Here is a 25,901-nt window from a genome sequence, read left to right as displayed (position 1 = left end):
GTGGCAGTGGTAGCAGCGGCGATTTAGATACCCTCAAAACTGTTGGGCGCAAGAACAGTGCGTAGATGAATTCAACGCTGATATTTTATGTGTGTACGAAGTGAAGTAAAGCGTCCAAACTCCCTAGATCTATTGGAACAGTGCTATGCGTGGAATGCCCGTTAGCTTACTCCTTGTTCTAGAACAAGGATGAATGATTGCATACCTACGGTCACGCGCGCAAGTTCAGCACCACTGCTCCTGGCTGATGAGTTTGTCGCACACCTCCTCATGCTGCCAGGAGTCGTCAGCACATATATATACTTCTTGTGTGAGCATCAGCTGTTCTCCCTTACTGCTTGCACCTCGGCTCCGTGCCGTATGCACAGATTACCCTAGACTGCGTATATACGAGGAATGTATTATACATGAGATAGTAAGTTATCTGAGCATTCCGGAGTAGAAAGAGACGATTGCTTACCCGTGCACGGTATGAGGTCCGTGATGAGTGAGATTGGAGGTTTCGTGTCGCGTACATCCCTCCATCGGGTTAGACGAGCCAATGTGACGCGATGTCATACACAAAATTCAAGTTGTTCGCTCGCATCTGTGGAGAACATCTCAAGTCTCATATATGGCGAACGCCCGGCTGGCGCTTCGCTTGCGCGCCTAACTGCGGCTAAAATAACGGATCTCCACGCTGCGCATAGTGGTGCGGGCAGTAGGGACATGCGAAGTTGAGGCAAACCTACCGGCATGACATGCGCTCATAATCGCCCGGAGTGAGAAAAGGAATGCGTTCTCGGACGACACAGCCAGGGATCATCAGGACTCCAAATGGATACATGAGACGCGGTACTGGCGTCAGCAGCTGCCGGGGCGATAGCAACATAGCCATAGATTCCTCTTCGATGGGCAGTCCATGCCAAATTAGCTACAGCCGCAGGTCTATTGTTCGCAAGATGGCGTAGAGGCTGTGAAAGATGTTCGGACATGCATGATGATAGCAGTAATGGGCGGTCGGCACGGATTCTGATGATTGACTGAGGTCCGGCTGAGCGCGTATTTGTAGTCAGCTTATTCGCTCCATAGCTGATGCGACTCTAACCTGGACAGCATGGGCGTGTACTAGAGACAAAAGGTGGCCCTCGCGCAGTAGACCGCAGACTGGGCAGCTTTGGAGGGCTGGAACGGCGCAGCAGGTGTCCAAGAGAATAACGGGATGGCCCAAAAGGCAGGACTGCAGGGGAATCAGATTGAAAGCACATTGGTTTGCACACAAGGAGTGCACTGCCGCCGGTGATATTTAAATATGGGTGTTGTCCGTGCAGTGGAGGGATGCGTCCGAAGCAGAGGCAGTAGATGCAGAGCAAGGCCAGGAGAAAGAAGAAAGGCAGGAGACAAATGAGGACGTGGTCAGCGGCGCGGAAGATGCGCAGGCACGTGAGAGCGGAGGGCTGTGGGGAACAAGCGACGCTATGGGCCAGGCCAACAACAACGCCTGCTCCCTTCCCTCACTACTCCCATTCTGCCCTATATTATTCCTCTCCTCTCCTTTGGATACCCCTTTCCTCTGTACTCCATCGTGTTTGTCTCGCCATCTGTGCTCGCTGCCTTCACCGGCCTCCTCTACCGCCCGTACCCTCCGCCACCCGCACCCGCACGACTGTTAGATTGCTGCTCGGCCAGCAACTCATTCTGCTTCTCTAATGTCATCGTATCAGGCATACAGCGGCCAGAGGTCTCCAAATAATGGCTTCAATTCAAGAAACAATCCTGCCGCCATGCAATCCTACCCGCCTAACGGCACAGGCTTCGAAGCTAGCCGCACGTCGCTCGGCAGCGACGAAGAATCAAACAAGAAGGGTGGCGCCACCGTAGTCGACATGCGCGACATCACACGGACACCGAGTCCGACCCCGAGCGAGAGCGAGGAGCTCAAGAAGACAAATCTGATAGACTGGAAGGCAATGGGTCGCTGGAAGTTCTGGATCCGCCGGGAGTGGCTCTGTGCGTGTCGTTTTTCCTCTCTGCGGCTCGTCATGCTGACACGATGTTGTCGGTCTAGGGTACTACGTAATCTGCATATTCGGTCTCGTCCTGGTGATTCTATTCACAGTATTTCACGACAAGATTGTTCGGTGGCTGCAACCCGCTGCCAATTGGATGCATAAGTGAGTCTTGCTCGCTTTTACTGTCCTGATGCCTTCGGCACTGTATACAGAATCTTCCTACTCAGCTATGGACCCTGGTGACACTGTCTGATTGGCAAGCATGCGGCGTGCTAAGGGCTGGCGTGATCGCAGCCATGTCAGCGTGTCAATGTCCGCCGCCACCCTTGATCGTGATGCATATTTAACAGTGGTGCATCACATCGTGGTGTAGATATGGGCGACGATAGTTGAATGCTTACAGTACCTCCACAGGCTACCATTTGGCTGGCTCATTCCCATAGCCATCCTCTTTGTCATCTCCTTCCCTCCGGTGAGTTGTGTTTGTGCCACCTTCCCAACTCACTGCTGACCCGACGCATGTCAGCTATTCGGACACGAAATCATTGGCATTCTGTGTGGTCTCGTGTGGGGTCTCGGAGTGGGCTTTGCCATCGTCGCCGTTGGAACGTTCCTCGGCGAAGTGGGTAACTTCTAGTGCGTGCCGTGTTGATTCAAGCGAGTGTGCGTGTGCATCTAACATGACGGGCCTCCGTCTGTAGTGCGTTCAGGTACTGTCTCCATGGCCGTGCCGAGAAATGGGAGCGTACAAAGATCATGTACGCATGCTTAGCAAAGGTCGTTCGAGAGGGAGGCTTCAAGATTGCGTTGATTATACGACTGAGCGCGATCCCGGGTCATTGTAAGCTATCCCCGAGTCCTCATGCTATGTTTGCCCTCGCTGACAAGCATGTTCTGCCTCGTACAGTCACAACTGCTGTGTTCTCCACGTGCGGTATGAGCATCTTTACGTTCGCGATCGCCGCGGTGCTCTCTCTGCCAAAGCAATTTATCACGGTGTATCTCGGTGTCGCAATGGAACAATCAGAGAACGGCGGTAAGTGTGTTGTAGCTCATGTATGGGATGCTTGGCTTACACTTTGCATGCGCGTAGGCGGTAGTCGCACCGACACAATCGTCAAGGACATTGTAATCGGCATCACGGTCCTCATCACGATTGGTGCCATGTGGTACGTCAACACCAAGCTGAACCAGGCGAAGCCGGCCGTCATTTACGAGAAGCGCAAGGCCCGGTGCGTATTGCTCCTGAATTATGCTTCCCCCCTCGCATGCTTACCACTCGCGCTGACTGTAGCCAAGCCAAGCTCATGGCTGAGGCATACGCGAAGGGAAATGGGTCTTCCATGTCCGTCACGTTCAATCCGAACGTTTCTGAGGCAGAGATCCCCCTCACCGCACACGCCGCGTCCTTCGACGGCTCCGCATACCAGCAGTGGGACGAGAACGGCCGTGCTGTGGGCTACGCTCCCGACCCGAGCATATTCGTCCCCGTCCCGCGCCGCGCGCAGCCCCGCCCCTTCGCAGCAGCGCCCACGCACCGCCCACACCCGGGTGCCGACTCCGCCTCCGCCTACCAGATGAGCGAGCGCCCGCCTTACCAGCCCGCGTCGCCCGTGCGCCAGACCGCGTATTCGCGGCCAACGTCGCCCGTCCGCCGCCAAAACACCTACCAGTCAGACACGGGCGACAGCGCGCTCCCGAACCCCTTTGCCGAGCCCGTGCGGCCGCCCTCCCGCCCCACCTACACCGCCCCGCCCCTACCGCCACCCCCGATGTCGCCAACTCAGCCGCTCGCCCCTCAGCACACTCCACGGACGGCTCCGGCGTACGCTCCCGCGCCCGCGCCATATGCGGGCGCGCCGCCATCGTCCGCACCCTTCTCCGCGCCTTATGCTGCGCCGCCGTACTCGCCGCCGCCGCCTGCCCAGCAGCCGTACGCGACATACGAGAGCACGACGTCGATACAGTCTCAGGCGGGCTCCCTTCCTCCAAGCTACTCCGGCGCATCTCTGCGATGACCGTGGGTTGCTCGCCGTGCCGACACCGTCGTCCGCGCGCGTGCGGTTTGTGCGTCCGATTGCGCTGGTGTTAAGGGAGCACGGACGCGGGACTTGTATGCGCGCGGGCTCGGTGAGGGACAGTATAGACTCGCTGGTTGCCATGTACATATAGTGATACCCAGCAGCTGACAACGGCGATGTTGGATGTGGGTGTATCATATGCATCGATTTACATGTTTACGGACCCTGTGAGGGCATCGCGATGGTATAATGTGTCATTACTTATAGTACAGCAGATAGGACAGTGTGGATACGGTACACGGCGCACCGGACGGCGGCGCGACGGTGTCGTAAGTGTGTGTTAGCATCCGCATTGGTGAGTAGCATGCGCATGAGACGCGCGTATGGTCTATGAGGGACGTGAGGTATCGTATCTGTCTATTGAGCGTACGTCATTAGAGACCCATAAGGTATGTGCTTCCAGGTGTGTGTGATAGTACGGAGGCAAATTCGAGGAGCGATGTCCGCGGATCACGCCTTGTCTTGTCGCGCCTTCTCGTCGTTGATCGTATCCCCGCTGACGACCGAGGCGTCCTCGCCACCGCTGCGGTGCCCGACGATGCCGGCGCCACGCAGGAAGATAACGGACAGCACTGATCCTGCAACACGCCATCAGCACCACAACCAGCGCGTCCACGGACAAATCGGGCACACGCACCAAGCATGCCGAGCGCAAAGCCCATCCAGAACGCGTCCTTGTACGCGGTCAGCTGCGCAGACAGTGGCGCGTTCGAGCCGTCCACGTTGACGATCACGCCGACCTTGCGCGCGGCCTTGGCGAGCTCCGTGTCGTACACGATCGTCGTCACCGCGAGCCCGAAGGACGCGCCGAGCTGCGTCATCGTCTGGAACAGCGCGCCGCCGACGCTCTGCTCGTGCGGGAGGCACACCTTCGCGACGAACAGCGTGCCGGACGCGAACACAAAGTCCGCGCCGAACACCGACACGATCGCGGCGGGGAAGCCGAACGCCCAGTACGGCGAGTGCGTGTCGATCACCGCAAAGAGCAGGTTCGCCGTCGCGGTGAGCGTCGTCCCGATGGCTGTGCAGTAGAGTGCAGGCCCCCTCAGCCAGTCAGGCAGGGAAAACCGCGCAAGCGGGGAAACACGCACCGACGAGGAAGACGAGCGGCACGCGGCCGACGAACAGCGCGACGATCACGTTGCAGATCACGCCCGTGACGAACATCGGCAGCAGGCGCACCATCGTCAGCACGGGGTTCAGGCCCTGGTAGTTCTGGTAGTACAGCTGGATCCAGAACCCGAAGCTCATGAACGCGCTGTACTCGAGCAGCGCGAGCACGAGCGTCACCGCGAGCTTGCCGCGCGCGCGCCCCCACAGCGACACGCGCATCACCGGCGGCGGCGTCCACCACGCGGGCGAGTGCGCGTCCAGCTTGCGCTCGAGGAAGTGCTCCCACCAGATGTAGGCGGCGAGCAGGATCACCCCGATGATGAGCAGCGCGATGATGTCTGCGGCGGGGGACTGTCAGTGTCCGGGCGTGCTCGCGCATGGCAGGCAACTCACATCCGGTCCGCCAGCCGTCAGGGGCGATCGTGCCGTCGCTCAGGACGAACACGATCAACACAAGGCCGGCGGTGACGAGGAACGCGCCCAGCCAGTCGATGCGTCTGTCTCAGCGGTCAGTAAGGTGCGACAGGCTCAGCATGCGGCCTTGTACGCACCGGTCCCTTTCCGTGGACGGCATGTCCGCGTCGAAGCTGACGAACCCGCCCACGAAGGTGAGCGCGCTGATGCCGCTCATGAACCAGAACGTCGACCGCCAGTGCTTCCTGCGCACAATTCGTCAGTAACTCGCACGCACGCGCAAGGGGCGCCAAGCAGGACGCGACGTACTCGGTCAGCTGCGTGAGCACACCGCCGATCGCGCTTCCAATCGCCGCACCGACGGGCGCGCCGGCCGCGAAGGTCGCGAACGCGATGGAGCGCGTGCGGGATGGCGGGAACGAGTGTGCGAGGATACCGAGCTGCACGGGCAGAGAGCGTCAGCGGGGAGTGCGAGCCGCATGGAATGGTCGTACAGAGGCGGGGATGGCCGCGGCCGCGCCGAGCCCTTGGAGTCCACGGAGAATGTCGATCGTGATCTCGGCTGTGGGGTTGATGATGAGTGACTGTGTCTGGCGCAACTGGAGTGGAACAAGGACGTGGAACAAGGGTCTCGATGGATCCTCTCCGAGTCCATTCATGATTTCCCCCTATGCGTATCCTCGGCCTGGCAATAGCGGCTCTCCGCAACCGAGTTGCCGCAGGGCTGGGAGTACCTCATGGGTGGCTCGCAGAGGCCTTCAAAACGATGTGCGAAATTTGACCAAACGCATGCACCACGCTGAACTGTCCTCTGCACGGCGATCCACACGCGGAGGGACATGACGCCAACGCAGCATAATCCTCAAGTAATCTGTGCGCCCTACCTGGACGAAGCCCAGTCCAGTTCCGCCCCACAATGGAGCAGGGCGACGGTCAGCACGGATCCGCGCAGTCAAATTTGTCTGCTTCTCGCACGGCGATGCGGTCAGCAGGAGCGACGGCAACGGCGCCCGACCCACGGCATGGACCGGCTTCTGCGTTGGCTCACTTGCGAAGCTAGGCAAGTCCCGGAGTGCATCCCGAGAAGCGCGACACATGGCATACATGAAAGCAATGCGCCGGATCTAGAAGTGGGTCACCCGCGCAACGGGGACAGCATCGATACGATGCCGACTGTCGTTGTGGACGGTGAGCAGGACCCGCCACGACCGACAGGAGAGCGCGACGTGATTTGATCTCGAGCACCCGCGGCAGGAAATCAGAGAGGCATGTCCGAGTGCACAGCCGCATGCGGCTGAAGCTGTCTTAAACACAGCAGCTTGTCTAGGCAACCCCAAGTGGAGTCGACCATCTACCCTATGAGCTGCGGACGTCGCCTCCGTATCTCAGCGGCGACGACACCGAGACCGCGAAGATGTACACGTCCAGAAAGCGAAACACACAGACAACTGGTATGATGCTCACTTTGTGCGAACCCACAGCCCAAGCTGAACACACTGAGGCAGGCCATACCGATGAGGAACGCTTTTTTGCGGCCAAAAAGATCTGCAAGGCGACCGAAAAAGAGGAGGAGGCAACCCTGGCGCAGGCGGGCGTCAGTGAGAGATTGGCAGAGGGAGACGGCGAAATGCTCACAGAACTGAGGGTATATGCGGAAATGACCCACTGTAGTCTGTACTGGGGAATGTTGAGGTCCCTGCCCAGGGTGGGGAGCGCGATAGCCACTGCCGTGTTATTTGAGGACTATATGCGTGGGTTAAGCCTTTGCGAAATAAATATAGTGGGGAGACTGACATTGATGAGCATAGCGGTTGTGCATGTAGCGATGAGACCGACTGTCTGGAAGGTGCTGAGCTTGTGGTAGGCATGCTCTGCAGGCTTTTCGGACATCTGGCCGCGCTCGTTCGCGTCGGGGACAGGCGCAGGGCTTTGAGCGGACGGCGGCCGGGAGAGACTCATGGCGGCAAGGATGGCGCACGCTGAAAGGCCAGGCTAGCTTTCGCACGTCAGGGCTGGTTGCAGCGAGAGAGCGACGACGACGCGAGGGCAGACGATATAAAGGCGGCGCGCGGTGGCGGCTCATATTAATATCTAGTCAAATAGATGGCCTCATCCATGAGTGCCGCCGGAGCGCCCGTATCAATGTTTTTGAGAGCACGTGTGTCCAGAAGCAGGAGGTTCGATACCAAATATGGGAATGGATCGAAGGCCGATCTGGCATTCTGGGCGCTCCCTGACTCATCTGCTGACGACAGGCGCCCGCGATCGGCCCCCCACGCCGTCATCCTCAACTTGTCGTCCCAATCTCCTCATCAGTCGAACCTCTCGCCGGAGTTGAGCCCTCGTGCGCTGCTCGCAATGGCCCTCCCGACCGCATCACATTATATCAACGCCCATCCATCTCAACAAGCCCTTCTTGACTGCTGCAATCATTCCAGTTTCCTATCACGTCGGAGGTCGCCCAGCCACCTTTGGCATTCTGTCCGCACGACCGCCACTACAATCTGCTGTTACACAGCAGCGCCCTTGTCGCAATTGGTCCTGCGCACTGCACTGACTAAACGCCACGCTCTCCGACGTCTGCTTCCCCAACTTTATGCTTCATGACACCATGCTTCGAAATCTGCGCGTCCCCGCCCGCGCTCAATCATTCCAGCCTTATGCCCGCATCCCCACATCAATTTTATCACCCTATCACTCCGATACTCTGGTCCGCTCTCGGCCGGTAGCTGCGCAATCCCGCATGTGAGATCGTCTCTTACGAAGTCGGCACACGAATACATCTACTGAGCGCTCCCTATGTGCTTCTGCTACTACAACCGTCCTGGACCTTCTCTCGCTGCTTTCCCGGCTTATCTCTCGTGAACTGCCGTGCGACGTGCGTCTTGCCTTCGTGACGCATCTGCGTACGCTCACTCGTCCTACACAATCTCCCGCGATGCTCCTCGTCTCTTCGCCATGAGCGAAATTCCTTTTAACAATACATGTTTTCCGACTTGTCAGTCGGCAGCCATACCTCCAAACGCACCGCCATACCCGGTGCGTTGCGCCTCAGACCGCAGGATCAATGCACTCACAACGCCGTGCGCCTCGGCTCTCACTCGTACGGTGAGTACGCGCTGGGGGGGCTCCAGCCGCAGTATGACGAGTCGTTTTGATATATTGCCCCCCTTCCTACGCGACACTATGCCCCGATCAACAGCACGTCATAGGCGCGGGTCCGTCCTGAAAGCCTCATAAAGCACAAGGTCAACGCGAGTGATTTTCGACGCCATGTGCTTGCCTCGCATGGCTCAGCGCCAGTGCGATGCGGTGCAGCGGACATATCCATACCCGTGCGAGCGCATCACACGCCCTGTCCTCAGCTTCATGTCCTAGACTCCAAGGCGGATAGTGTTGTTGGAAAAACTGTGTCCAATCGCGGCGCCAGGCGGGGCGATTGGGGTGCGCCACTATGGCGCAGCGATAGCGAATGGCGATTGCCGGCGCAACTCGGAAAGGTCGGGTCTGGTTCAGACTCTGAGCAAAATATTCTGGGGTAGAATCTCTCATGCATCCCAGCGTTTATTTCCTTCCCCGTGCCCGAGCCATCAACAAAGGAGCACGCAGATGAGCGTGCCCTAAATTCTCCGATCGACGAAAATCCACCATCATGATGTAAAGTAACTAACAATGTTCAGAAGGGCGTTGGACTCTCAGCGAGGCGGAGGAAGCTAGGGTACATAAAGACAAGGAGAAAGCTCCGGGGAAGTGGGATCTGAGGTCATTGCTATCGTCTCTCGACCTGTAGTTGCACTGTGTAATCTTTCTCACCTCCAGCGTGAAGAAATGCCATTCGCCAGTTGCGCCACCCTTGTCAGTAATCGTCATGAGCCTCTGCCAGACTCTGCGCCACGCCGGCGATTGGTGAATGTCTGCGCGAGCTTTGCCCACGTTACCAAAGGCGGGACGTGCAGAGGCAATGGCGCATTTGCTATGCGACGATGTGTTCACCACGGCACATCGTTGTTTAGGCCGACTCCCCGATCCCAGCATTTGTTCGTCCACGAGGAACAGCCATCAGAGAGCCTGATTAGTACACCAGGCAGCTTGATCACATGGGGTTCGACGAAGCATATTTACGTCGTAGAGTACCGTACAAGTCTTCTGAGCTAAGCTTACGCAACTATGCACATCTGGCGCGTTTCGTCTGCATTGCGGCGCGATCCAGTAGATTGGGGCTCTTCCGAGAAACCCTCGCTCTCTTCCTCATGATTCATCTGCCCCGAATGATACGCGCGTACGGCGTCTTCTGGAGCCTGGGAAGCGGGTATAGGTACGGCAGCGCCTGAGAGTGTCAGCATGGGATGTTCGGATACCTCTGTTTCGACTCGCTCCAAATCATCTATCTCGATAATGTTGCTTGAGCTTGCCACTGAGGGAAAAGTTGCCATCGCATCTAGATATATATCAGACTGCGTTATGATTCATGGTTTGCTATATTCCCTCACCTGTATCAATCTTGTGCAGGAGTTCCTCTATATACAGACGCATGGGCTCGTCGATCTCGTCGTGTGTAGTGATCGACTTCATCATGTCCACGAATTGATCTCGCAAGTTATCATAGTGTTTGTCTGCTACTCCGAATATCTATGCTGAGCACACATAGGGCATCGAGCAATGTCGGAGTGCTTACCAAACACATCAATTAACGTAGCGACTAGGCCTTGGCTTTGGTCACGAGTGTATATTTGCAGCCACTCGCTCAACCACCCAGGAAAGTCCGGTGAAAGGAAAGCTTCATAGAGCTCCGCTAAAGCAATGGTTCTGGTGAGGCCAAAAGCGTAATGAATCTCGAGGTCACACAACGTACGGCTATTGGGTAAATGAGAAATAAAGTCGAAGGCTTCTGCGGATAGGGGATCTTGTGTATTGGTCGACAATTTAATCAGCTGCAATACAAAGCGATCTCTCCGAAATACCTCCACAGCATCGCCTAAAACTTTACATCAGAAGCTTGGGATTGACGTTCAAACTTCGAACGCACTGTGGTGCGCGAACGCTTCCAGGCACACCAAGGCTTTGTGGCGTACAATATTTGCTTTCGATATGTCGAGGAGGACTTGAAGAAGCTTTTGGCAGCATGTACCACCAATCAACTTGGCCCGAACCTCGTATAGGAAAATGATCAATATTGTTTATGCGTCACTATAGATGCAAGACGTACCGATTGTAAGCACGGGGATGGTCGTCTTAAAATCAGTGAACCAAGTCAAATCGACAGCTTCATCCGCGATGGCCTTTGCCACATCTTCTATCAATGACGTTTCACAGAATATCTGTTGCCGAAGATCATCTGCACACGGGGATCGATTTATAAGCGCAAGTTCAATTGATATATAAAATCGACCTACCGCTTTCACAGATCATGTAGATGAGCGCCGTCAAGGCTTTCTGCTTAATATTCGGATTATCATGCCCTAGAAATCCGTATAAGACCCACACGTAGCCGAGAGATACCATGTGCTTGCAGGCTTTGTCTGGAGCAACCCCATTCCAGGGTAGGCCGATCAGTAGGACTGAATCATAACGGTGGCATGCTTACGATGATGTGTCAATGCATTGATGGCAAGGAAGGCCCAGTCATTATTTGTTTCGACTTCAATACACTCTCGCAGCCTTTCCATAAAATATGGAAATGGATCACAGATCTTATCGCAATACTTAGCTAGAGCAGAGTTGGCTAATGACTGGGATACAAGTTTGAGACTATGAGACGCACTGTAGTTGAGTAATTCGACGAGCTCATAACCGAAATATCCATCGGCATCATTGCTTGTGAATTTCACGACACATTGAACGAACTCCGACGGAAGGCATTCAGCGAATCGATCACCTATGTCGAGGTGGATTTGGTTGAATGTAAAAATGATCGCCTTCACATGGACTTACCTAATCCACCCAAGATATAGCATATAATCCCGCATCATGAGGCGTTTTACTGTCCTGAAACACGGAAAAGACGTTTTCATGGAGACGGCGATCATCTATAATCTTGCTTTGAAGCTCTTCTACACCCCATGTCATCAGATACAGACCACGAGCTTTACCACTTATATGTTGACGTACCACAGTCCTTGGCTACTTCCACCAGGCACAACAAGAGGAAGGAGCGATATGTCCATTGGCGACGTGACTCTTCTTCTACCCAGCGCAGAAATGCAGGTCTGAAAGCACCTGGATCATATATATTGATCACTGGAACTGGTGCAGCCACACAGAAATTAACAACCCACGTTGTCCCATCTGCTCAATATGCGCACTCCATGTGTCTGCAAAGGATGAGGCTTTAATCTGCTTCTCAGGATCTGACTGGAAAATAACATCTTGGACGACTTTGGGGTCCGAGTCAGGCTGCATCCCTTGAGACAATGGTTAACGTCGAGCAGTCGCATTGCACAATGTTGTTGGTGTTATTACCTTGTGCGTATTTCAAGAGTGCCTTGGTCAGTCTGCTGTCTGCAGGTGGAACGGTGGCTGTGTTCTAATCACCACTTTGTAAAACCTTTTGAATCGGCTGTGTACTGACCTATAAGAGCCACGTCTTGTTCAATGTTTCGTCTTAACAATCTCTGCCACTTATATCTCGTGAACCTCTTGCGATTCGGCAAAGGAGGCCGCGCAACTGGTACCAAAGGTCAATTGTCACCGATCAGCGTAATGGTCTGCGAAGGTGAAACTATCAGACTTACACCGGGAAAGATTATTATCCAGTGTGCTGAGAACGCATTCCAAGATTGGGGCCGGCTTCGACACCAGAATTTCTACAAGGGCTTGTCCTAATTTTTCCTGCAGTCTGCAGTTGTAATTCCACAGATGGATCAGACAGCTCTGTAGGGTTTTGACATGCGATGTGATGGAAACATAAATTACGGCTTACTAAACAAGGTCACATTTTCATACAACGCTTGCGCTGTGATCGCACTGGTCTCATGTGAGAGAGTAGAACCAACAAAGAGAGATACAAGCTCTTCTATTACATCGGCCGTTTTCCATTCTACGAAGCCTATGTAGTCATTCCGCATTACGAGCCGATAGGAGCTCATGACATACCACATCGTCGCACGAGTGTTGCGTATGCAGAAACAGCGATCGCTGCCCATTCTGTATGTAATGTCTTGCTCAATATGAGTTCCGTATATGGGTATACCGTGTACTCTGAAACGGTATGTACATGCCGGTATAGTGACGGATAGAGTCGTAGCAGTCTCAGCGTTTCGGAAGGATTGCTGTCCTCCTGGACACTGTTTCCTACATGATCAGACAGCAACAACACGAGGCTGGAGTCCCAAAGCGCCTGCAATCCAGCATCTGAAAGATCGCATAAGTCTTGTAACATGAACAGGTTGAACGTGGACGACCACAGAGCACTAACCATCGGTAACAAGTCGTTCAACCAGTCTCAGGACGCTTCTCAACAGGTCTGGGGCATCGCGGTTGACATGTGCAATCCTCCAAAGGCTACGTCCGATTGAACGACCTGCTTCCACAATTGCACGAGTCCGGTGGACTACAAAGTCCATACATGAGTGGAGTACTACTATGTATGCGAAGGACATCGATACGCACCGTCATGAGCAAGAACGAACAAACGGTCAAGTGCTACTTTCGAATCCTGAGGCTGACTTAGCTTCTTTACCAGCTCTGGGATCGCAGTAATATCAAAGAGGTCGAGCTCGAGGATATCACCTAAGTCGTCCATCCAGCCATACTTCGAGGCATCCTGAGTGTCACCTTCATTAGCATCTAAGTCCTTCCCCAAAATGGTACTCCAAGCGGGAGAGTGCGCGGTCGAAGAATATGCATGAAACTGAGCCTTGGGCAAATATTTTCTCTTCAATGCCACGGAAAGGTGAATCTTTTGACCAGGATAAATGATGCGGTGAGCACCCATGTGAGGTATTATTCTAGAACGTGAATCAGCACGTGTAAAGGTAATAGAAACAGCCACAAACCATTGGTGAGGTTTGAGACAATCTTCCTGACGGCGGAGGAAAGGTATCGCCTCGGCAAGCCACCACCACCAGCGCAATAATTCGCGAGGCTTTTGCTCTTGAATCTTAGACATCTCCCAATCGACATTCGAATCATTGAACGTAAGCCCTTCGGCTTGCGCTTCGTTTGCCATCCATGAAGCTGGAATCTCGTCCATTAATAGCTTTTCGTTTCGTTTGTTCCCCCCTCCTCTGTCAATTCTTCTGATCAGTACCAAAAGAAGAGAAGCATGCTCTTCGACGTACACATCTGAGTGACAGCCCACAAACCAAACTTCCTTCACCCGTTGATGCAAAACCGCCCTTGTTCGACGTGCAGACACTTCACTCATGCGTTGAACATTCTCCTTTCGCTTACTTTCTGTGGATGTCACGCAAGTAGGCGGAACAGCATTGACTGCAGTGGTGTTAATCTGTATACGGTGACGATCAGCATGAGATGTTCAAGGAGGCGAGTCCACATCATGGACGCTTCCTACATTATCCAAGCGTGTCGTTTGCAGGAACTCTGGGGCAAATTTGACTCGACGCTCGTCCAAGGCAAGGGCATGCCGAGCGACACAGACATGATCGGCTGTTCGAGTCTTGGGTAAAGCCTTAGAAGGCAGTAGTCCGACAGAGGACACGGTATCCCTTAGCAGCAATCGTTGATCAACCATTGATTGAAGAAATAGTATGGACATACCATGCACCAATGAAATGGACCCTGACATTCGGCCTAGAGAATGTCTCCTTGAAACGGCTCGCAATTGATGTTTCCCTTTGAGGAAGTGATGAGAGTCAATCATACAGTGAACATTGAATCACGCACCCCCCCGCTTGGCTTCTTGTCCCCTGAGGCTGCATAGAGCTCATAGGCGCTATTAGTGAACATCGTCGTGAGCCCATACAATATCACCGGCATCATGCGACAACATGCGACAACATGCGACAACATACAACGGAATTTGTTCCTCATTTCCGGCATATATAAGTCCCACCTGGCCGTTCATTCAACGTCAATTGGAGTAGACACAACGAAATGAAAGTGCGTGGCACCTCGTCAATCATTGCTGCTAAAACCCTTGCTTGGTATGCGCCACGGGAAAACCCTATTATCAATCAGCAACTACGCGTGTTGAGTGAAAGGGAAAGGAGACCAAAAAGAAAGATCCTATCCCCATCGCGATATTGCTCGGAAGGCCACCTGTACGCAGCGAGAATAATCCATTCGAAGTTCCTGATCGTCATTCAAATGTCTGTTCGCTTGTCTCAATGTCTCAATGGATATCATCCACATACCACGCAATAGCAAGATCGACTAGACTGTCCAAATGGGTTTTCATGAGCTTCCAGGAGAACTTGCGGGAAGGGTATGTTCCAATGCCGCTATTGTAGTACGTCAGCTGTTGATCATTCTTCTTGATACGATGATATATTTCGACGACATTGGAGTTCTATCCAACGGGTATCAAGACTAGATATCAGTAATTGATGAAAGTACTGTCACCTTGGCGCCAAACTAGTTCATCGTTCCATCGAGAGCGACCACAAGCCTTCTAGCAGTCTTGTGCGTCCCACAATACTCGCATTTTCCCAGTTCTTCCTGGTCATTGTGTTCCATGACCATTCTACCACTGAACCCTCATGAGCATGACACGTAAACGAAGTGTGTAGAAGTCACCCTTTGACGGTTTCACTGGCATGTGTTTGGGCTGGAGAAGTTGCCTCGTCCTCATACGACGGGCTAAAGTGAACAAATTTATCCTGAAGACGGACAGAGGGGAACATTGCAACGTAGGGCTGCACACTCGGTAATGCTCGACTGAGCATATATAACCTTCCATAGAATCTATCAACATGCGGTAAAGGGCCGGTATTCTCTACCACTTGTTCGGAAGCATGAGTAGATAATGTCGTTTGGGGTCGCATATCGGTCAAATCAGATAAGCTTCTTGCCCGCGCCAAATCACCCTGATGCCCGCTTATTTGGGTCCGCCCTGGTTAGTGATCCGGTCCCTAATTGCCGGGGATCCTGTCCCGCCCTCCCGCCGCACAATTCTGTCATGAGTAGAGTGCACTCCTGTCCACACATTTAAGAACAACTCACCCCCTCATCCAATCGTATGCCTGTTGGACTATTCAAATCCTCTAAACAACCCTTAAAAATACTACATGTAGTACTAACGGACGGGAACGAGACGAGAAAGCTATCGCTAATACGACACCGGTGCCTTTCAAAGTTCCACGTATTTTGCCAGCGGGCAATACCGCCCTACCACCTCGCTCGCATGCTCTTTGAGTTCGACAGCGGCTTCGTGTTGCATACGCGACAAAGGCATTCGTGACGCCGGTGCCTTCTTGTACTATCTGCTACCGCATGTTGCGGAAGAGAACTTCTATCGCTGCCGGCTTCGTGGCACCGAAACGCTTTCGGTGACAATCCCTTGGCCTTAGACAATATTTGCAGGATCGCTGCGATGTCCTTACGCTCTCCTGTTTCTTCCCGTGTGTACGCTGCCTGTAAACTGGACGGACGTACATTTGAACCCAACCGCTGCTGTCTGGCGCATTTTGAATCGCGTGACGAGAATTTCAACGCAAAAGAGTTTGTCTTGGTCATGTCATGTATCCGACCCGTCCAAATCGATGTCCGTCAAATGCTTCGTGGTCAGAAGACTAACAATACAACGCCTCGTTGCAGAATTCTGGGTGATACAAAGTACAAGTACATTGGCTATGAATAAGTCCGTCTTTACCAAATAGACACAACCTGCTCATGTGAGCCTTGGCTTTGCACCCAGAGTCTGGATGTCGATTGACAGAATGTCCTGCACACACCGCGTCAACGCACATCTCAAACCGACACATAGCTAGCACAACTCACCTTCCCAGCCCTGAGCTCCGTGGGTGACGGCATCAAACCTAGGCGTAGTAGCTCCGATGCCTTGCTAACCACCGGGTCCTTTTGCATACTGGCGACACATCGGCTTCAGAACCATGTGCATGTCACGCAAAACACGTAGTACGTTTACCTTGCAACAGCTACGACCTTGTCGTCCTTCACATAGTATGCAATGAACTGCAATTAACACACCATCAGCATTGAGAATGTCATAGAGCGCCAGCGGTGGCACCTTCATCTCGTCCGGGTTGCCCACTATGATGACGTCATCGAAGCCTGCACCGACACCGCAGTAGCGCAGTTGCTGACCCTCTGGAGGTCTCTTGTCAGTACAGTTCACAAAGTCACTCAGTCTTCAGCCACTGCTTACGTGCACTCCAGAAGACAGGGATTTTCACGTATGGCTGCGGCTTGTTCTCTGCGATAGTCTTGCCAGCAGCTCGCCCCTGGTTACCGGCCACCTACACATGCTCAGTGAGCATCTGTTCCGCCCGGCATGAATCGCTATTACTCACGTTCCAGTGCTCGATCCGCCTCAGCTCCCCCGTGCCAGGCTGCGGATACATCGCGATATCCCCGATCGCGTATACATTATCCAGATCCTTGACTCGCAGGTACTCATCTACTAACACAGCCCCGCTCTTGTCCAGTGCGCTCTCGAAGCCATGGCTGCTTTTCAAGAACTCAGTCGCCGGCGCGACACCGACGCCCATGACGACGACGTCCGCGGGCAGCTGCTGTTCGCCAACGAGGATCGTCCCAGCCTTCGAAGGATCGGCCGCGGAGGGGATGATCTTGGATACCTGCGACTTCATGTGGAACCGCACGCCCTTGCTCTCGTGGAACTATGTACAAATGAGGACGGCGTTTGACGTGAATATGCAGCGTACGAACCTTCATGAGGCCCGCGCCGACCTGCTTTCCAAGCACTACCTCGAATGGATACTCCTCCTGGCCGATCACGTCGATCGACGCCAACTTGCGGCTAGACACCGCGACCACGAGCTCCATGCTGATGAACGACGACCCGATGACGACCAGCCGCTTGCCCTCCTGGCATGCTGCACGCCGTCTCTCAGCGTCATTTTTGATTGCGAAGTCGTAGCCACCCACCTGCATCAATTTTCTTCGTGTCGTCCACGCCGCGTAGTGTGAATACATTCGCCAGGTCCGCCCCGTCGATCGGAAGGCGTCGCGGGACACCACCCGTTGCGAGCACGAGCGTGTCGTAGGGCACGCGCTGTCCGGACCCAATGATGACCTCTTTTTCGCCAGGACTGACCGCGGTGACCTCGACACCAGTGCGTAAGCCGACACCGTACTTTGCCTTGAGCTCCGCAGACGAGCGCCACTCAATCTTCGCTGGGTCGGTTATGAGCGCCTTGCTCAGCTTTGTTCTGTTATTGCACCGAACGTTTAGTGGTTCTGCGGCTCGCAGGCGTCTATATGCACGCACCGGTCGATAGGACTATGGTGCTCTTTTGATAATACGGTAATCGGACCGTTGAAGCCGTGCTGCCCGTGCGACGAGTTATGACACGCACTATACCAGGGGAGTGTTGATGCGCACCTCCCGCAAGCTCTCGATGCAGTAATATGCACCGCTCCCGCCGCCGACGATGACGACGCCCTTCCCGGCACCGACACCAGTAGCCAGGAGCTTCGGCTGGCGGGAGAGGTTGTTCTTCAACGTGTTTGCGGGATCCGCTGCCACGTGAATCTTCCCGTCGGCAACATGCACCTTGAAAGAGTGAATTGCAGACGGTGCAGGGGCATCCTCTGAAGCTGTTTTGAGCATACAGACAAGTAGCAGAATGCTTGTACATACCAATGTCTCCCGTGCCGACATTGAAGCAGGCTGTGTTCGCAATGAGCCTGCAAACTCGCAGAGAGTGACGTATACTGACCTCCATGCCATGGGCTGTGACGTGCGGACCAGAGAAACGCGTTAGTGGGACCATTATCACGAACAGCACTCAGAACGCATCAACGAAATTTGAGATGTGCATATATATGCTCCTGCATACATGCAGGGTCCCTTGTCGGTCCCTCCGTCTCCAGCAAGCGAAACAAGCAGAAAGCAAGTTCGTCAACCTATGATGCCTGTCACAACTCCGCAGGTGCTAGCAAGCAAGAGCAAGGATCTTGAAGCTTCTCTCTTGGGTAGAAATATATCCATCGCTTGCGTACTCGTAGCAAGCATTGCAGCACGTCTATTCTCACAATGAAGGATAGGCGGCAATGTCATGCATTACAAGGTATTCCACTGTACAAACGCTCTCGTACTCAGAAACATTTGAACTCACCAGACCACACGGCCATCGGCAGTAAGCACACCGTTTGCGAGCGGTGCACCATAATGGGTGCAGAACGCGCTAGTAGCATGGATCTTGTCACCTAGACGCGAGAGAAGAACCTTTCCTTCTCCCTCAAAGTCTACTTGTTTCCTGTGAGTGGTAGTCAGGATGCGCTGCTCTCTTATCTCGTTGGCACTGGTACGTACATTTCGCCATCCTTGAGGTCGGCTTCGTTGAGCACTGCGATGGTTTTCGTAGACATGCGGTAGACGGTGGCCAAGAGGAGGGTTCTATGTGCGTGTCGAGCGAGAGCGGAACGAGGAGAGCTGTTGCGAAGGAGCGAGGACATGCAAGATGTACCCCGGGTTGAGCGCTGAGCACCGTGACCTATATCGCGAGCTCGCGTCTCGATGACGTCGACGGGCGACATACAGCCAATCAGCTTGCGAGCATTTCGTCATGCCTTTTGCCTCCGTGACGTCGTCGACTCGGAGTGCATATTTGACTTTGGTTCATTGTGATCGAACGGCGCCCTCACAAAATGTACAGGTGGGCGGCATGGAGCATAGCGGCGCTCGGCACCTCATAGTGCGATGCCAGTCGCTTTCCCAATCTGACCATCAGTCACGAAGCCCACATACAACGAGTTCCTCCTGAGCAGGAGGGTTATTTCATCGATTACTGTCCATGGTAGCGAGGAAACGAGGGAATCACAGCAAGTATCGACCTCACTATCCTCATTCGGTAGGGCCGCCGTGCACCACTGTCGACTCCGAGTTCTACCGCGAGCTCCTGCCCCACCTTGCCTCATAATATGATTTGCGATGGCAGGTCTAGTCGACCCCGCGGATTGTAAACCAATACCGAGGAGTCTGGGCGAACAGTAAGCGAGACGAGTACAAATACCGATTAATGTCCTTCTGGCTGTTTAGCGTCCGATCGGCGTGCATCAGCGAAACCTCTGAAAAATGCCAGTGCCTTATGCCGGTGACCAATACGCACCAGCATTCCCGCCCGCAATAAACCCCTGACAAGGTATTTATAATGTAGGTACAATGATGATGATATTCGAGAGGCACTCAACATAATTGGAGGGCTGTTGTCATCCTGAGGCATAAATTCCCCGGTTTGACAGGGCTTGTATGAGGCTTGCAAGAAGGCCGACCGTATGCCGAGTGATTGCGAACGTGCAGCAGAATTGGGAGATCTGGTATTACCTCATGGTTACTCACGTGTAGGTTAGGGTTACACCCTCGAGGAATGCCGACGCATAACTATCCAAGCTCGATTTCCCCTAGAATTGCCATCTGAGGGGTATGGTTCCGCTCTGTTTCTTGGATGCAATCATTTTTGTATCTCGAGTCAAACTTACTATGCTCTTCTGTGGGCATCTCCCATGAAGACTGGCATTTGATAGATACACGTAGGGTCTAGCAGGGACTCGCTGGGCACTGGATTCCCGGCCAACACGGACATGACGTGAGTGTGGCCGCTGTCTCTATGCAACGCTGAGATCCGTATGTGAGTGAATTTACTGCCATATCAAATAGCCAGAGCTATGCATGGTCTAGGTTAGGGTGACTGTGACACCCTGAATTCTCCGCTGCCCCGCTGATAGCGTGGAATTTTCAATGTCTGACTGCTTTGGAAAAGTTCGACCCACACTCTAGACATATATAGGACCATGGTCCTTCCAAGCAGGACCTCCCATACTCGACTTCGAGTCGCTTTTGTCTTTCCAACCAACTCAAGTCCGAGCTTTGAGGAACACTCAATGATATCTCCGATCTACTGGCCGACTGCTACATAGGCTGTGCAGTTGGAGTGATCCCGGTACGTTGCTCGCCATTGTCTGTCTGGAGCAATAGCGATTTTTGACTGGACTGTTGCACCTCAAGCAGCCGAGCGCGCTTTCGCAGTGGTGGACTAAGTGAGTATGCATGTTATCTATCATAACACAAACTGACTCTATATGTACAGATCGGTTATCAACCGTGGCTATTGGTGCTTGAGCATGTCTTGCAAAGACCCAGTGATGTATCTTGCTCGTACATTGTAAAGTAGTAGTAGTACTTGCATTTCTGTGCACACAATACATCTCCTTGACTTGATGTCTGCGAGCTGTCTGAGCAACTGTGATGACTGGCAAAAAGCGCCTCAGCAATGTGATGCCCATAAGGAAACAGTCGCTCAGTCTGGCATGTTCTTAGAATCCTGGCGACCTCATATATGACAGCACAAACGGGAATAGATGCCATGTATGGGCAGTTCGTACATATCTTGTGATGTCTTGCATTGTATTATAAGGCAACACAAATATGGCATCAATTGGCTGGACGTCATCAGAATTGCACCTCTGGCATCGATTGCGAACATTGGCATTTTGCGTGAGCGCTATAATGCCTTATCAGACCACCGCAATAATTACGAGCGATTGCATCGATTGTGGCGCGTTCTAAAAGCCTTATAGAAGCCTTACAGGATAGAATTAGTTTTGCTGATGTGTGTGTCCTGATCCGTGTCGGTATTGGTAACATTCTGCTCAGTACAAAAGTAACTTGTGTACAATATAGAAAATTGGTAAATAGTCTCCGGAGTCATTTATATCTGAGCTTTCAATCATGCCTGTCTTTTCAAAGGTTGTACACTTGGAACCCTCTCAGGAATACCGCTTCAAAATCACTCCCCAGGCGCTCAAAACATTTGGGGTCACCCGTTCCTCTGGCAACTTGAAGTCGCTGCAGAGGTAAAGCACTTGCATCGCGTACCCGAAACCACTAGAAGTCGACGAGATTCAGAAGGCCTACCAGCACCAGACACACGGAGTATGCGGACGTTACGTAGCCTAGAATCCCATTTTTTTAGCCAGCCTTGATGTGAATTCCGAGTGCGTGTGAACATACCCGCAATAGTGAATCCAGTCGAGGGGTCGTCCATGACACCGCTATAAACAACCCCGATCGCCAGGGAAGCAAAAACGGGAATCAAGACTGCGATCGCGATGCGCGAGAGCTGCCATCGCTCAATGAACTCGATGCCGAGGTCCGGGTCGGCAGTCAAAACCTGCATAAATTCATGCCGTCCCTTCATGTACTCAGGATGGTGCAGGAACCACCGGAGACGCATGTTTTTGGCGGGTGACACACGGGCCGGCCCAATTCGTTGAGGGTATATGAAAGAGTGGTCCTCCTGCATGATACTGAGAAACTGTATCCGATTCGGTGTAACTGCTAACCACTCACCAAGACTATGGTCATCGACCTGTTGAGATTCCGCCGTCAATAAGCAGTCGCCCGGGAAATACTGTGTAATCACGTACCCGACGTTCCGCAATGAAAACCATTTTCTCCAGACCTTGCGTAGCCCGTCATAGGTCTTCCGTAACTCTCGCAGAAGCGACTCATCGTCCCAGTGAGCGGGAACCCTCACAGCACGATATTCCGCCCCTCGGAATACCTTCAGCGGGAAGACACCGTCCCAATCAGGCTTCCAGCCATCGCCGCAGCTTTTCTTTGATATGGCCAAGCCTGCAGCGAATGCGCGGTTTGGATATGGCTTAGCTAGTTGAGCGAACTCGGACTGCATGGATGCTTTTTCACTGAGGCTTGACCGTCCGTCACTCTCATCTCCTGACTGAGAGCACACCGAGGGTTCCATATGAGATGCCCCTCTCTCTGTGTTTATGCGAGCTATCCTTTCGATCAGCGTTAGAAGCTTCGCTTCTCTTTCTTGCCACTGCTTCATGTGGTCGCCCCACTCTTCCAGGGCATGAATGTAGGAACGCGAGACGCCGTGAAGCTTATGATCGGGGGATCCCTCTCGAGAGCTTGTACGGGTGACTGGAACCTCGCGATAAGAATGCGGGACAGACCTGCATTGCCTTGACGCATCTTCAGAAAATATTCCGGGCATGAAATCATCCGGCGATTGCAGCGGCGGCGTGTACCGTGAAGGGGACACCGCACGGTCCCGAGGCAGACTGAAACTCCGAGTCCTTGCAGACCAACGACGCATCCGATGGCTTTCCTCGTGACATGAACCGTCGGCTGTGCTCACGCGAGAAATTTCGGAAGGGGAATGAGTCTATGCATGTTGTGATCAGCGCAAAGCTTGTATGAACGTGAGAGCGTTCGAAATTGGAAGATGCCTTACCCCACAACGCTCATGAACCGGGGACGACATCTGTGATCGGCGATTTGCATGCCCATATGGCTCACCGTGAGGACGTACAACAGTGGGCACGCAGACAACAATTGGTGAGGGTGTAGTAGGGGAGTCTCTCGGACTCGGACTTCGAGCGTGGAGTCGCGCCTCGATAAATTCTCGCTCGTCATCTGATGGAAACCTCTCGTGGTGGACAACCGAAGGCCGAGGGGACGCGGGCCGATCCTCGTGCACGATTACAGGATCAGTGTGAGGACCTAAGGTCTGAGTGTCGTCAAGTTGAGAGGGAACTATCATCCCAGGCGGAACAGGGATCGCTTCAGTTGCTTGATATTCGTCAGGTTGATACGAAGGGGGTGTAGGCGGAGTGCAAACCCGCGGAAGGGGAGAGGAAGCAGGCAAAATCACCACAGGAGGAGTACAAGGTCGACTCGCGATAGCTTGAACATCGGGCGGATTGTTAAAAGGTGGAGCCGAGAGAGGTAGTGGTGGTTGGATTATAATTGGACGTGTGGGCCGTAGGTCAGGCAGTACCGAAGATATCGTTTGTGGGGGGTACGGTTCAGCCACTACTTGATTTCGTCGTGGAGCACGCATATACGTACTACGTGTAACTATAACGCTGTTGGCTAGTGCGCATGAACAATCCACAAATTAGAACTCACATCTATCATGTCCAAGGCTCCCAAAGTACGGATGAAAGACTCCAGTCACAGGATTAAATCCCCCAAGGGCATGACCATGCGCAACATGCTCTCGTCCGGCCTCAAGGTCGGGTCCGCTGTCATGCCTCAGCCGAGCGTCCTTGAAGGCTTGAGCAAGTAATCGGAATTCCTCCTCTTCACGTTCCTCACGTTGAATGGAATGCTGGTTACCCATTTAGCAGCAGCAGAGGATGGCACGGCTGGGTTGAGATTGCTTGGGGTGATAGTTAGTCAATCCTTTGTACAGCATATTGGGGACCCTTATAATAAGTCAAGTCGTGGGATTAACGACACAGCCATATTTCAAAGCCATACAACAGCTTTGACGGAACCTGTTCGAGGCAATCTATCAGAGACTTCTACACACAATGAGGCGAATGAACCCCGATCATATCAAATGGAAGCTTACAGTACTACAGTGCACGTGCGACGAGCCTTATCATCCTGCAATTGTTCATGTTATCGAGCCTGTCAATCGCCTTCTGTAAACGACGTTCCCAGCGTCTATGACGGGGCGTCATTCAGGAACCGCACGCATATGTTGCTTTTGGAAAGTTTTAATTCTCTTTCATCATTACAATTGACGTTCCCAGCAGCTTACACCGGTGAATGCAATCATACACTAGAGCGACAGTCTTGCACTGGTGTTGAGGGCCGCGTGTCTGAGTTGCTACGCTCCCTTCGATAGGGCAAGAAGAATCAATAGATATAGGTAAGCTAGAGCATTTGAGTACCGCTCACCTTTGCCCACACCCCAGCTCAAGTAGCGGAGCTAGAACACGAAATGCATATTAAGAATGGTCTTCCCGGCAATCTTAACGGCGTCAGGGAGATTGGCAACAAGCTCAATGACGTGTGTTGTCGAAAGTACACAGACCAACAAGGTACGCAAAGCCGTACAACACAGGAAAGCGCGCCCTGAGCGTATTCATACGGCTGGCGGTACAGAACTGCCCATAGTGAAGTAAGGGCTGAAGGGACGCTTCAAGCATTGAGCATTGATGTCCTGGACGCCGAGAGAGGAAGAGAAATCGTCCAAATACCGCCTTTGAATTCAGAAGATTGTACCCTATTCAATGCTAGTATCTTCGCAACGCGACCGCGCTATATCCATATGGTATTTATTTACTTTCAACGTCAGTATCAGGAGATCCAAGTACCAGGCACCGGGCCTTGCAGCATGAGGCAGTGTGAGAAACCCCAGGCACAAGTGGACATCATCATTTGACGACGAAGCCCAGGAGATGGGTCTGATCAATGCAGACGACTTGGGGCAGGACCCCGGCGAATCCCCCAAGAGCTCTGATCCCGAAAACCCCGAAAAGGGGGCCTCTGGAGCCAAAATCTTACATCTCAAACCCCCGAAACGGGGCCCGGACGGCGGTCAGGTTATGTGCCAGGTGCCCCCGAAACCAGGCGTCCGGGGCGAGGTATGATCCTCGACCCCCGAACATAAGGTCCATCCGGCCTCGGAACGGGTGCCGAAATGTGCCGGAAAGGTACGATGATACCGGTGACGTCTCACTCGATTGCTTCTTGATACCGCTTCGTCGCTATGTTACTTTACTTATCGGTTCTCATACCAAACTTCATGTAAGTAGGAATTTATAGGTCTAATGATCTTGTGCAAATACAAAGATCCGAAGTAGAGAGATTAGTACCACGTCAATCAGTGGCCTCAGTGTAGTAGTCGGTACTTCTAAATCTATGTACGGCCTTGTGACAATGGTACAATCGCGCGCGCGATTTTTTGCAATTTCTCGCCTTTTTTGCAATTTTTAGACGTTAGATCCCATTTACCTCCGAAACTGACCGGAATCAGGCGAGGTTATGTGAAGTTCCCCCGAAATCGACCATGGGCTGACCCCCGGAGGGGGGTCCGCGCGGGATCAGAGCTCTTGGGGGATTCGCCGGGGTCCTCTTGGGGCCCCACGACTATAGCGGATGTGACCCAGCTCACGTGCTCAGAGAACGCGCCGCGTCACACCCAGCCACCGTGTCATGGTCCACGAATCCTACTTCAAGTTTGTACCTCCCGACCTTCAGATGCCGGACACCTAGTTTGTCATTATTCCTTGACCCTTTTATTTCAATCAACAGTAATCCTCTGAAACTGTATACCGCCCTTTGCGAAACGGTAGGGACTCTTCCCTGAACACCGCGGTATGTCCAGTCCTTTGATGTCATGTTCTCGAAGTGGTTTGTTCTCTGGGAGATTCT

General features: G+C 53.2%; 5 protein-coding genes across 5 annotated transcripts; 1 reads left to right on the top strand and 4 right to left on the bottom strand.

Annotated features, from left to right (window-relative positions):
• Positions 1–1,763: 1,763 nt before the first annotated feature.
• POSPLADRAFT_1151963 (hypothetical protein) lies at positions 1,764–3,493 on the top strand (the record flags this gene model as incomplete). The annotated part of the gene is made up of 8 exons (XM_024486604.1): positions 1,764–1,989; positions 2,048–2,153; positions 2,406–2,463; positions 2,518–2,627; positions 2,693–2,832; positions 2,899–3,027; positions 3,085–3,223; positions 3,286–3,493. Coding segments are annotated over 8 exons (1,116 nt in total), but the record flags the coding sequence as incomplete, so codon positions are not given.
• A 1,104-nt stretch (positions 3,494–4,597) lies between these two features.
• On the bottom strand, positions 4,598–7,450 carry POSPLADRAFT_1126860 (hypothetical protein; the record flags this gene model as incomplete). The annotated part of the gene is made up of 10 exons (XM_024483565.1): positions 4,598–4,650; positions 4,710–5,093; positions 5,164–5,523; positions 5,579–5,682; positions 5,737–5,844; positions 5,909–6,039; positions 6,094–6,161; positions 7,064–7,178; positions 7,235–7,342; positions 7,394–7,450. Coding segments are annotated over 10 exons (1,488 nt in total), but the record flags the coding sequence as incomplete, so codon positions are not given.
• A 1,844-nt stretch (positions 7,451–9,294) lies between these two features.
• Positions 9,295–15,241, bottom strand: POSPLADRAFT_1049263 (hypothetical protein; the record flags this gene model as incomplete). The annotated part of the gene is made up of 17 exons (XM_024479698.1): positions 9,295–9,312; positions 9,413–9,572; positions 9,761–9,890; positions 11,361–11,474; positions 11,708–11,815; positions 11,875–12,000; positions 12,519–12,635; positions 12,692–12,949; positions 13,014–13,148; positions 13,208–13,774; positions 13,991–14,045; positions 14,112–14,265; positions 14,318–14,392; positions 14,444–14,492; positions 14,572–14,612; positions 14,914–15,068; positions 15,161–15,241. 17 exons carry the CDS (start codon positions 15,239–15,241, stop codon positions 9,295–9,297), a joined length of 2,343 nt encoding a protein of 780 aa, XP_024335927.1.
• A 1,050-nt stretch (positions 15,242–16,291) lies between these two features.
• Positions 16,292–19,145, bottom strand: POSPLADRAFT_1041267 (hypothetical protein). The gene is made up of 14 exons (XM_024477876.1): positions 19,020–19,145; positions 18,823–18,963; positions 18,424–18,437; positions 18,345–18,374; positions 18,087–18,295; positions 17,973–18,031; positions 17,630–17,913; positions 17,411–17,577; positions 17,032–17,361; positions 16,887–16,977; positions 16,749–16,828; positions 16,647–16,693; positions 16,499–16,586; positions 16,292–16,442 (listed from the first exon to the last, which is right to left on the bottom strand). The coding sequence occupies exons 1-14, from the start codon at positions 19,073–19,075 to the stop codon at positions 16,389–16,391; spliced, it is 1,650 nt and encodes a 549-aa protein (XP_024335926.1). The 5' UTR covers positions 19,076–19,145; the 3' UTR covers positions 16,292–16,388.
• A 2,445-nt stretch (positions 19,146–21,590) lies between these two features.
• Positions 21,591–22,398, bottom strand: POSPLADRAFT_1152025 (hypothetical protein; the record flags this gene model as incomplete). Its single annotated transcript, XM_024486612.1, has 4 exons — positions 21,591–21,658; positions 21,717–22,020; positions 22,056–22,074; positions 22,133–22,398. The coding sequence occupies 4 exons, from the start codon at positions 22,396–22,398 to the stop codon at positions 21,591–21,593; spliced, it is 657 nt and encodes a 218-aa protein (XP_024335925.1).
• Positions 22,399–25,901: the final 3,503 nt, after the last annotated feature.

The sequence above is a fragment of the Postia placenta genome (genome assembly GCF_002117355.1).
Source record: "Postia placenta MAD-698-R-SB12 unplaced genomic scaffold POSPLAscaffold_13, whole genome shotgun sequence".
Taxonomy (NCBI): domain Eukaryota; kingdom Fungi; phylum Basidiomycota; class Agaricomycetes; order Polyporales; family Adustoporiaceae; genus Rhodonia; species Rhodonia placenta.
Note: the sequence above shows the minus strand (reverse complement) of the source record. Positions and strands in the feature narration are given on the sequence as shown.